General features: G+C 35.7%; 1 protein-coding gene across 1 annotated transcript in view; it reads left to right on the forward strand.

Annotated features, from left to right (window-relative positions):
- Positions 1-1130: 1130 nt before the first annotated feature.
- Positions 1131-12179, forward strand: part of LOC145679618 (synaptic vesicle glycoprotein 2C-like) — a 51899-nt gene continuing 40850 nt past the window's right edge. Inside the window, exons 1-3 of the mRNA XM_081750194.1 lie at positions 1131-1533; positions 2326-2376; positions 9245-9406. Coding sequence (XP_081606320.1) covers positions 1131-1533; positions 2326-2376; positions 9245-9406 — 616 coding nt within the window. The remainder of the gene's footprint in view (positions 1534-2325; positions 2377-9244; positions 9407-12179) is intronic.

Genomic DNA, 12179 nt, shown 5'->3' on the forward strand with positions numbered 1-12179 from the left:
TCCTAGCCACGAAGTGGATACGGCAATGTCGCATTTTGTGACGTAGGTAGTCCGATGATCTTACTACCTAGTAGTTGTAGTGTGTTATGAGGCTGCAGAAAGCACAATAAAGCTGTAATATGAAATAAATTTAAACAAATTTCTTAATTATATGGGTAAGGTCAAAGTATGGTCTTTGTCTAGTAGAGTAGGATCAAAGTTTAACGCACGAAAACATTGAGATAATGCTAGTTTCTCTTTAGTAATACGAAATCAAACATTCTTATGATGTCGGCGATGGTATTTTGTATTGTTTTGTATCAATTTTAATCGAATTTTGCCAACAACGGTATTGCGTCCAGCGATTAATTCATTCATAGTCAATATCACCTAAATGGTAGAATATTTTTTCATCTAAAACGTATTAATAAAAATTCAAAACAATTTATTTCACTATGCCTTTCTTGGGCAAAGGCACGAATAAAAGTTTGCCAATGACAGAAAATTAAAAATCGCCTATTACCTTGAGATGTTTCCTATATTCGCGAAACACAAAGAGCCGGCCGGCCGAATCATGCCTAGGGGCGGGGCCAAGGTAAGTCCGCCACTGCACCTACAGTGAAAGTCATAAGTATTCGTACACCGACTGCAAGCTATATTAAATGCTTGTAGCTCCGACTTTGTTGGAGATAGATCATTGAAACAAAAGGCATTGCATTTTCCATTAATTTCTTTATTATGTACAAAACAAACGTTCCGTGAATGCGAAAACATAGACACATAATGACAAAAGAAACCAAAATGAACATGGTTTTGATGTGTCAAAAGTATTCGTACACTGAAATTAAAGGCAAAATTGTCCAGCTCTTACAGTTGTTCACGCCCTCTGGCGGTTAGAACGTCCTCTGGTGGTTTGCAAAGCTAAACACAACCACAGGCCAGCGAAACATCATTCAAGCTCAAAGATTGATTCAAGACGATAGACATAATGGGTCGAAAAGGGACAGAGACAACGGAAGCAGAAAGAAAAATAATTATAAGGCTTCATAACGACTGCAAATCCTTACGCGAGATATCAGGTATTATCGGAAGACCACGTTCGACCGTGCAGTCAATCATAGATCGATACTGCGAAACAAATAGTCAAAAACATGCCGCGAAGTGGACGTCCACGGAAGATCACTGGACGATGTAAGCATATACTACTGAATGAAATTAAGAAGGACCCAAGAATCAGTGCTTCGCAGATGGTGGCAGAAGCAGCCAAATCAAATATGTCGGTTTCAGAAAGCACTGTGCGTCGTGCTTTCAACAAACAAGGGTATAATGGGCGTGTTGCTCGAAAGAAATTTTTTGTTTCCGAAGTGAATAGGAAGAAGCGGCTCCAGTTCGCAAAAACTTACGTGAACAAAGATGTGGCTTTCTGGGACAAAGTGATATTCTCAAACGAGAGTAAATTTAATGTTTTTGGTTCCGACGGTAGACAAATGGTGTGGCGGAAGCCAAATAAAGATATGGACCCGAAACATCTGCGGCCAACCGTCATGCATGGAGGTGGGGGAGTGCTAGTTTGGGGGTGCATGAGTATTGTGGAGTGGGAAAGCTGACAATTATCGACGGTACTATGGATCAGCATATGTACATTGACATTTTGAAGAAAAATCTACGTCCTAGTGCTGATCAAATGGGCCTGCAAGATAACTTTCAACAGAACAATGATCCCAAACATACGGCACACAATACAAAGCTCTGGTTACTGTACAATATGCCAAGCATCTGGCCACTCCTCCTCAATCGCCTGACCTCAATCCAATTGAGAATTTATGGTATTTACTCGAAAAGAAACTCCGCAAGCGCAGCATTACGAGTAGACGTTCTTTGCAAACTGCACTCGAAGAGGAATGGGCTTCTATAACAGTCGAAGATACGCGACCTTTGGTGCACTCGATGCCGAAGCGCCTTCTAACTGTAATTAGAGCCAAAGGGAACCCATGAATCATGCGCAATAATTTTTTTTCTGGACGTTTCGTAAGTGTACGAATACTTTTGACACATCAAAATCATGTTTATTTTTGTTTCTTTTGCCATTATTTGTGTATGTTTTCTCATTCACAGAACGTTTGTTTCGTAAATAATAAATAACTTAATGGATAATGCAGTTTCGTTTGTTTCAATGCTCTATCCCCAACCAAGTCGGAGCTACGGGCATTTAATCATAGCTTGCAGTCGGTGTACGAATACTTATGACTTTTACTGTATGTACGTATAGTTTGAAATATTGTTAAAGATTGTAAAGTCGTATAAATTGCTCATATATTTGAAAAGTTATATTTTCTTTCTTTCCAGAAGCAGTTGTCAAAGCAGTTGCAGATCTCGATGTTGCTCTGGATCTCGCAGGTAGCGATTTTGGTTTTTAAAAAAGAATAACTGATTAATTAGTAAATAAATTATAGTAAGTCCAAGAAATAAAATCATACTTGTAATTGAAGCGTTCAATGCACAAGTGAATCTCATCAATATTTGTCATTTCAGACATGTTTTTATCTTTAATAATTCTATTTTGAGCTACTTTCAGACCTTAAAAGATTCGTGGCCAGATATTGTAAATAAATCTTTTTTAATGTCAGAAACCGTGTTAACTTTCCTTGTTCTTAAAGGAACATATAAACTTTATATATATTTCTCAGAACTTTGGTAATTAGAATGTATACGAATGTGATCTCCGTGTACAAAATTTTATTGCTTCACTTGGGCTGCATAGGAAAATTAGGCAAAATATCTCTCTACTTCAGGCATGCATCCAGCAATTTTCTTCGAAGGGGGTCCATTTTATTTATTTATTTATTATTTTTGAGGAGAGAATCCAATACGTCTATATAGTATGCTGGTTAGTCCATGTCGAGTAGTAATTATGCTGCTTAGTCCACGGCATAGTCCACGGCGTAGTCCACGTGCTTCCTTTCCTATTATGTTTAGTCAACTTTTTATTTTTGTGAATTTTATGTAATAGATAATTCACTTTCCAATATAACGGTATTAACGTTATATACCCAACAGAACATTTTATTTAGTCTTCGTATATACAGTTAAATTCTTAAAACTGAACTTTTACCAGACGAAATTCTTGGAAGTACAACTAGGAGCAGGACCGGATTAAGGGAGGAGCTTAGGGGGGTAGTAGCCCCGAGCCTCCAGATGGACAGAGGGCTCAAAATCTTAACTCGCTATCTTAAAAAAAAAATCATAAAAATACAATCATCATCATAAAATAAAATATGACCAAAAATATGAAACATATTCCCTTAACTTTCCTTCTGTACTTTCACAGAAATATATTAGGTGAAGTTAGCTGGGGCCACATATTTTTCTAGTCCCGGGTCTCCAGATGGATTAATCCAGCTCTGGCTAGGAGTTTCAAACGAGTATGCTGGGAGAACAGCTAGGGGGTTTCAACTAAGCATATGTATTTTTGTTGTTAAGAGTTCCATATAAGTGCATTTTAATGTTGGATGTGTATACTCCTAGCAGCGGTTGCAGCGTTTTCTTAAAGGTGACCGGTGTTTTGAAAGGTTCAACACTAAGACGTTTCTTGTAAAGGTATGTTCTGTGTTGTAATAGATCAATAGTAACTTACGATTGAGTTAAACCCCGAACGATGTAGGTAGCTTTTTTGGTTGTTACGGATGAGAAGGCATTTTTTGAAGGTGTTTCCTTCTTGATGTAAATCCTCCTCGATTTCTTCATCGCTGTACCACCCCTCCAATGACCGCAGTAGTGTGGGAGATCGTCTTGGTAGCAGCAGTAGTTTGGTACCGTTGGTCCTGAAGTTTCGTAAGTTTTGCAGTTTTGCCGAAAATTTCAAAACTGTGTTTGTCTCGGACTATTGTAGCAAAGAGGTGACTTGATATAGCCGTTTTATGTTTGAACAATTTGTAAGATTTCCGTCCGTGATCTGTATTTGAGAATTTGCTGAAGTAGCAGTTTGGTATTGCAAAATTTTGGATAAAAGTCTTGTAAGAGAAAATTGTGCACGTCTGGTTGCGGTTTGTGTAAAAGTTGCTGGATGCTGCCTACTATCATGAGGTGAGAGCTATCGTTGGAACAAACAATACTGATTTTGTCGTCGTGGTGTTTCTTGTGAGGTGGAGATGTAGATGTAAATGCTATATTGTCGTAATTAGTAGTCCTAGTATTTTCATCTGATCGCGGAGCTATATTGACTGATGATGCAAATACATCCTCGTAGCTCTTCTGTTTTTCTACTTTCATAGATGAAACTGGTGGTGTACTAGCAGCAGCAGAAAGATTCGGGTGTTGTCCGCTGGCCATAGTAGCCGATGAGGATGATAGATAAAACAAGAATGATCAAGCAGTAGTATATTAAACTAAAGATTATGAAATGGATGATAAAATTGAACTTTCATTTATATTAGAAGAAAGCTGTCTCGTCTAGAAAAGTTTATCTGTTTGTATGGGAAGAGCTCTGTCTCACCTAGGAAAATATATCCATTTGCATAGAAAGGGACATGTCTCATCTAGGAAAGTGTATGTGTTTGTATTGAAAGAGATCTGTCTCACCTAGAAAGTGTATTCGTTTGTATTGAAAGAGATCTGTCTCACCTAGAAAGTGTATTCGTTTGTATTGAAAGAGATCTGTCTCATCTAGGAAAGAGTATTCATTTGTATTGGAAGACACCTGTCTCGTCTAGGAAAGTGTATTCATTTGTATGGAAAGAGATCTGTCTCATCTAGGAAAATGCATCCATTTGCATAGAAAGAGATCTATCTCGCCTAGAAAAGTGTATTCGTTCGTATTGTTATAGGATCTTATGGGATGTCATATTATACTTTAGGATATTTATGGAATATTATCAAATATTATGGTTTTAGATTTCAATTTTAGTAAAGTTACAATATTTTATGTCATTTAGATTTAAGTTTATTCACATCATCATTTTACTCATTAAATCATGTCACACAAATATTAGGAATAACGTTATGTCATGAAAATCATTCAGTTCGCTGACGCTTTATTATTTCATTACTAAAAAGCAAATAAAGCAACCTAGTTACATTATGTTAACGAGAGAATTTATACAATGTAGTTATTACGTTTGTTAGACAATTATAATTGGATCAGCGTTTTCATTTTCAAAATTGAAAACAGAATGTTTATGTTATTGTAAGAATTATGTATCTTTTTGTTTTTAATAATTCTTGGATTGACAAAATTTAAATCATCCGAGAGATTGTGTCTGGGGATTCTAGAGATTTCTGGTCAGCAGAATGTCCTGTCCCAATTGAGTTTCTCAAGAATTCCACGTGCTACCTGGAGCCTGTTGTTGTCATGAATATCTTCAATGTCTGCAACCTCATTTCTTGATTATATAAAACCGTTTCTTTGGAAAGAGAGTTAGTCAAAAAGGAAGGAGTTTAATAAGAAGCAGTGAATAAGAATCAGTTAACAAGACTCGAGTTAATAAGACCTCAGATAATGAGAAGTTATTAAGAGATCTATTCGTAACAAACCGAGATAGTTACTTTAATCTAAGTTTCGGAAAGATCGTTTATAAATTTTATTCGCGTACACTATCGAGTGATAAGCTCATTTTCCATGGACGATTTATAAAGTTTGGAACTGAACTGCAGATGGGATTACTTGACAACATAGGACCAGTAGTCACCCAGGTATGATATTCTTAAGGCCAGATTTCCTTAATTTCTTTCCTCATAATCTTTCAGATATTTAATCAAGTCAATCTCAGAACACCAAATTCATTGTCCAATAAATTGATACAGATCGAATAACATGTCTTTCTCTGAGTTAAATAACACTTCCATTGATCACAATTAAATTAGTCTTAAATCTTATGTTACACATTTGCCTAACTTTTAGGGGCATGTTGAGAGAGAAATTCCAGATATTTCTCTTATGTTAGCCTGGTCTACTCTTGTCTGAAACGAATGTGGGGATAGTAGCAAGAATGAGAAGACCAAACTAAACTAAAAGAAATATCTGATAATATTTGATATCAGATATTATATCATAATATTTTATAATATTCCATAAATATCCTAAAGTATAATATGACATCCCATAAGATCCTATAACAGTATTGAGTGAGACCTCTCTCGCCTAGAAGAGTGTATTCGTTAGTATTGAAAGAACTCTGTCTCGTCTAGCAAAATGTGTTCATTTGTATTAAAAGATCTCTGTCTCGTCTCGAAAAGTTTATCTGTTTTGTATTGGAAGAACTGTATCTCATCTGGGAAAGTGTATTTGTTTGTATTGGAAGAGCTCTGTTTCGGGTAGGAAAGTATATCCGCTTGTATTGGAAGAGCTCTGTTTCGGGTAGGAAAGTATATCCGTTTGTATTGGAAGAATTCTGTTTCGCCTAGAAAAGTGTATATGTTTGTATTCAAAGACATCTATCTCATCTCGGAAAGTGTATCCGTTTGTATTGAAAGAGATCTATCTCATCTAGGAAAATGAACCCATTTGAATAGAAAAAGATATATCTCATCTAGGAAAGCGTATTCATTTGTACTGGAAGACATGTGTCTCGTATAGGAAAGTGTATTCTTTTGTATTAGAAGAGATCTGTCTGGTGTTGGGAAGTTTATCTGCTTGTATTGGGAGAGTTCTGCCTCGTCTAGGAAAGTGCATTCGTTTGCATTGAAAGAGATATGTCTTGTCTAGGATAGTGTATCTCTTTGTATTGGAAGACGTCTGTCTCGTCTAGGAAAGTGTATCTGTTCGTATTGAAAGAGATCTCTCTCATCTAGGAAATGTATCAATTTGCATAGAGACATGTCTCATCTAGGAAAGTGTATTCATTTGTATTGGAAGACATCTGTCTCGTCTAGGAAAGTGTATCCATTTGTATGGAAAGAGATCTGCCTCGTCTGGGAAAGTGTATCCGTTTGTAGTGGAAGACGCCTGTTTCATCTAGGAAAGTGTATCCGTTTGTTATGGAAGACGCCTGTCTCATCTTGAGAAGTTTATCTGTTTGTATTATAACAGATCTGTCTCGTGTCATCTCATGGTCATTCTTAATTACAACAGAAAATAAATCAACTTAGATGCAACATATTCAACACGTCCATCAGATGATAGCACCATTTTGCTTCATATTTTGACCATCTTTAGTGTAATTTTCTATGAAACTTAAATATTGCCATCTGTGGAAGCTCGCATCAGTGGCTACTGATTGTGTAAGGAATTCAGTCCTCCAAGCAATGCAAAGCTATATATCACACAGTTTAAATATGCACTCAATCCTAATTTAATTACGTTAGAAACTCTTGAATGAAATGAGTTTCAAACTATTTAATGCCGTTAATATTTTTCTCACAACTTGCCGAGTTTTTAATACGAATACGAAACCTTACTGATATTAAATTAAAACAATGGCAAAAGTTACAAACTCTGATAAATAATCTTTTATTTGCTGTTAACTAATAGGAGATACAACATGTACCGCTACTCTGCTCTGAACAACCTTGTTGCTGTTTCTGAAATAGTATTGTACAGATGTATTGATGGGGAGATGTACTATATCACTACTAGTAACTGCGTTGCGGGAAACTAAGAACACATAGAATAGATTCTATATACATAACATTTTCCACGAGACGAGACAAAACAAGAAATAATGTCTCGGCTCGTCAATTTTGTAGAAGTCTTGTCTCGTCTCGATTGTCCAGAATTTTTCATGTCTCGTTTTCCAAATATGTAGAAAACGCATTTCCTGATTTTTTCTTAATTTATTCTTTAAGTTTTCAGAATTCTTTAGCGTCACAAGATATAATATCTACGAAAAGTATGATATAATAACATTTAAAATATATTTTGTGTAAATGACTTGCATATCTCTAAAACGTTGATAAATGCTCTCTGCATTACGTTCATTCAATCATTTCACTCTAAACGTTGATAAATGCTCTCTGCATTACGTTCATTCAATCATTTCACTCTAAACGTTGATAAATACTCTCTGCATTACGTTCATTCAATCATTTCACTCTAAACGTTGATAAATGCTCTCTGCATTACGTTCATTCAATCATTTCACTCTAAACTTTGATAAATGCTCTCTGCATTACGTTCATGCAATCATTTCACTCTAAACTTTGATAAATGCTCTCTGTATTACGTTCATTCAATCATTTCACCAATTTGCATTGAGATATAAGACTTGGGTGAACTACTGTCTGGGGTTGAGGGTAAAAGTCACAAAAGCTCGTAAGAAAAAAATAAGGACCATTTTAATTAGTGTGTAAGGTTGCCAACTCTGGAAAATGGAAAAGCCGGGATCCCCTCAAAATTCCCTATGATATAAGTCTAAGTGTGAATTTTTCACATCCGACCCTCTGACATGACATCTCTGTTGGGACCCATCCATGGGAAGGAAATGTACTATCGTGAACAAAAGTGCATTAGCACCTGTATTCTGAATGTCCTTAGTACATTCACTAATAACCTTAATAGATAAATTGTGCTATAAATGAAAAACTATAATTGGCATTGATCATTTTATTGTATTTACCAGTAACTGCAATTATTTATAAAATTATCGAAAGAGATTAACAAAAGTATATTTATCTTTACGTGACAATTTTGGATTTGGAAAATATTTATTCTTTAAAAAACTTATATTTCAACTGCAGGAAATTGCATGAAGAAGTCCTTTTTCACTCTCAATAAATGTTTAAAATTCCTTACAAGTAAATTTCAAATTTGCCCTGATACAGTCCCTGTCATCTCTTTAAAATAATCTAAATAGATAAACAAACTATATTAATCGTTGATAGATGGTGAAAGGTGACAGTTTTGGATTCACTGAATGAAAGTTATTTTTTAAATCTATGCTTCGAACTAAATGAAATTGATTCGAACTAAATACAAATTTCAAAAACCGGCCATAAAGGAACTAGTAAGAAGTTTGTACCGGTCACCGGCTTTAATCAAAAAACAACAATATATCCGGCTAGACCGGTAAAAAACCGGTCAGTTGTCAACCCTAGTATGAACCTTTGCGTCATTTTTTCTATAGCACACCGTAACTTATGCATTTATTATACTGCCTCTCATGCAGTGTGGACTCTAATGCTCTCATTCTTTAGCCGGAAAGGCCATGCACATTGAAATAAATACTGTATGTGCTTCCAAGTTAGGTTCATGCATTTTGTATTTTATGTGTATTTTTTATTAATATTATTTTTAATCCATGAATAGTATTTTGTTACTAAATTTTCTTTTCAGGATATGGAATATTTAATTATGCGCTTTTGTTCGTTAGCGGAATGGTATATGCAAGCAACGCTATAGCAGTGGCTACGATTGCCTATGTATCACCTTCAGCGGAATGTGATTTTCAAATGACATCAGAACATAAAGGATGGTTGGATGTCTCTCCGTTAATAGGTATGAAACATGCTAACAAGAGTCACGTAATATGTATTCATAATTTGTATTTAGTTAGAGTGTAAAATTATTTCATTTTGAATTCTATATTCATCATCATCATCATCATAGGTATTGTGCCATTATTTGCAGTCACGTGGCGCAACTGAGATACTTCCATGCTCCACGGTCTTCGGCTAAGCTCTTCGTCTTCACGTGCGATTTTTCAGTTTTAATATCGTCTATTAAGAGTCTTCACTACAGCGAAATTAAACTACCGCTAATTTTAGAGTTTTTTCTGTAATATCTTCAAAACAAATAAAAATGTTTGAAAGCAGAAACGTAGTGAGCTAGACAATACGATTTTGCATGTGATAACGTTATCACAACTCATCTGTCTGTTTTCGATTTGCAACTGTAGATAAATTTAGCATTTTTTGCGGGTTCTGTAAATAGCGGCATACCAAAAGCAGGTAGGTGAATTGAGGTAAAGGTATCACCAGGCCCGTGCTGGCCCACCGGGACACCGGGACGTGTCCCGGTGCGCCCTCCGAAATATCACAGTATAAATAAAGGTACAAGTTTTTAGTAATAAATTCTTGCAGTTTTATTGGTAAAGAACCCGTGAAAGGTGCAGTGCACCCTTTACATTAGACGCCCTTCCGAGACCACATCAAAGATGAACGATTTTTTTTACTCTTCTGTATAGCGCAGTTCTGTACAATAAATACACACAGTTACTGTTGGCGAAGATCCCGTGAAAGGTACAGTGCGCCCTTTACATAAGGCGCCTTACGAAACATCACATCATAGATAAGTGGTTTTAGTTATCCTGTATACCAGCTTTGTTTAATAAATTCAAATACTGACTGGTAGTTCAGAACCTGTGAAGAATACAAGGCGCCCTTTACATAAGATGCCCTGCGAAATATCACTTTTTTTTTTTTTTTTTTTTTTTTACTTTATTCTTCTGTATTTCAGCTTTGTATTATAAATTCATACAGTTGCTATTGGCAGAGAACAGGTAAAGAGTATAATCACTTACAAAAATATTATCAAATTATATAGCTACAAAACGAAACAATGCCATACATCAAGAATAGTTCGGATAGTCAAACATACGATGCATTTATGCAATACTACACTGACACTAGTCTCTCGTTTACGATTTTTACGGCATCGAAGCTTTCACAGTCTTAATATGCATCCATATATCCTATCAAATTGATTGATCCTGTGTGTTTTAAAGCAGTATTCGGATAATCAGTACCTGTTGTATTTCTGAAATATAGCTGTATTAATTTCCGTAAAATGTGTTCTTCCTGTCACCACGACACGGCGCGTCCTCAGGTTGTGGATCGAGGAGAAGGCCTCTGGGATATAGAGGTTAGCTGCGAATATACTGAGTAAGCAGTCGCGGACAGACAAGGGGTGATAATCCAGCTTGAGAATTTCGTGTGAGGCTAACAACCTTATCCTGTTAAAAAAAAAAAAAAAATCGTTCAGATAGGTTTGCAGAATCCTCTGATCAGAGCTGATAACTTGGCACGAACTCCGCAAAGTAAAATCGACATGAGATTGGAACATGAAATATAGGAAGTCTCTATAGGGCTGGCGCGTTAAAATTTGTAAAAAATGAGTTTAGAAATAGAGGTTGGACCTAGCAAGTTAGATGAGAAGGAAATGGAGGAGTCAAGTCGGGAAATTTTACGTTCTTTTACGGGGAATAAATTAAAAATTACCAACTAGAAACAGGGCTTTCGGTTCACAAACGAATACGTAATATCAGCAATTACATACGTAGGTTGAATTTGTTAATGATAGATTTTCTTTTACTTCTCTTAAAGGCCGGTGGTGTAATATTATTGTTTTAAATGTACATGCCCCAACAGAAAATAAGGATGGCGATTTAAAAAAATACACTTTTTACGAAAGAATAGAATGGGTATTTGATTATCTCCTGCAATACCATATGAAAATTCTGTTAGGCTGTTTCAATGCGAAGGTAGGACCAGAGAGTATTTTCAAACCGATTATAGGGAATAAATGTTTACATAAGGAAGGTTGTGACAACGGCGTTAGACTCGTGAACTGTACAATATCCAGAAACCTTATCGTGAAGATTACAAAATTCCAATATCGCGACATTCATAAATGTACTTGGACTTCATTAGATGGAAAAACACATATTCAAATTGATCATGTTTTAATAGACAGAAAAGAACACTCTAGCACAACTGTTTTTCGGTCGTTCAGAGGAGTTGATTGTGATAGTAAGAGAGACTATTGTAGAATAAATGAAATATTCAATATCTGAAAACGGAGCGGTTTATTCTTTTTTAAATAGAGGAGAGTCAGGTGAGAGGGGAGCCAGATTGAAGTGTCGAATAGATTTTCGGTTTTAGAAGGTTCGGAGTGCACTAGTGTTCAAGATACTTGGTTGAAATTAGAGATAACATTAAAATTTCAGCAAAATAAATATTGGAGCACGCAGAAATACGTAGGAACAAACCATGGTTCAACCAGGAATGTGCTAAAGTAGCAGAGAAGAGAAAACAGAAGAAACTGCGTTGGCTACAAAATCCGAACGAAATAACTACTTAAAATTTCATTGTCATCTGGCAGGAAACTTCTAAAACTTTTAGAACAAAGAAACGCGACTTTTGAAAGTTAAAATTAATTAACTTGAAGATGATAGTGAAAACAAAAACATTCGGGACTATACAGATAGCATCTTAAATAGATGTAAAGATTTCTTTGACGATTTGCTTAACACATATCCAAAAATTAATGT

This window comes from Thermobia domestica, chromosome 2, assembly GCF_964235325.1.
Source record: "Thermobia domestica chromosome 2, izTheDome1.hap1.1, whole genome shotgun sequence".
Classification (NCBI taxonomy): Eukaryota; Metazoa; Arthropoda; class Insecta; order Zygentoma; family Lepismatidae; genus Thermobia; species Thermobia domestica.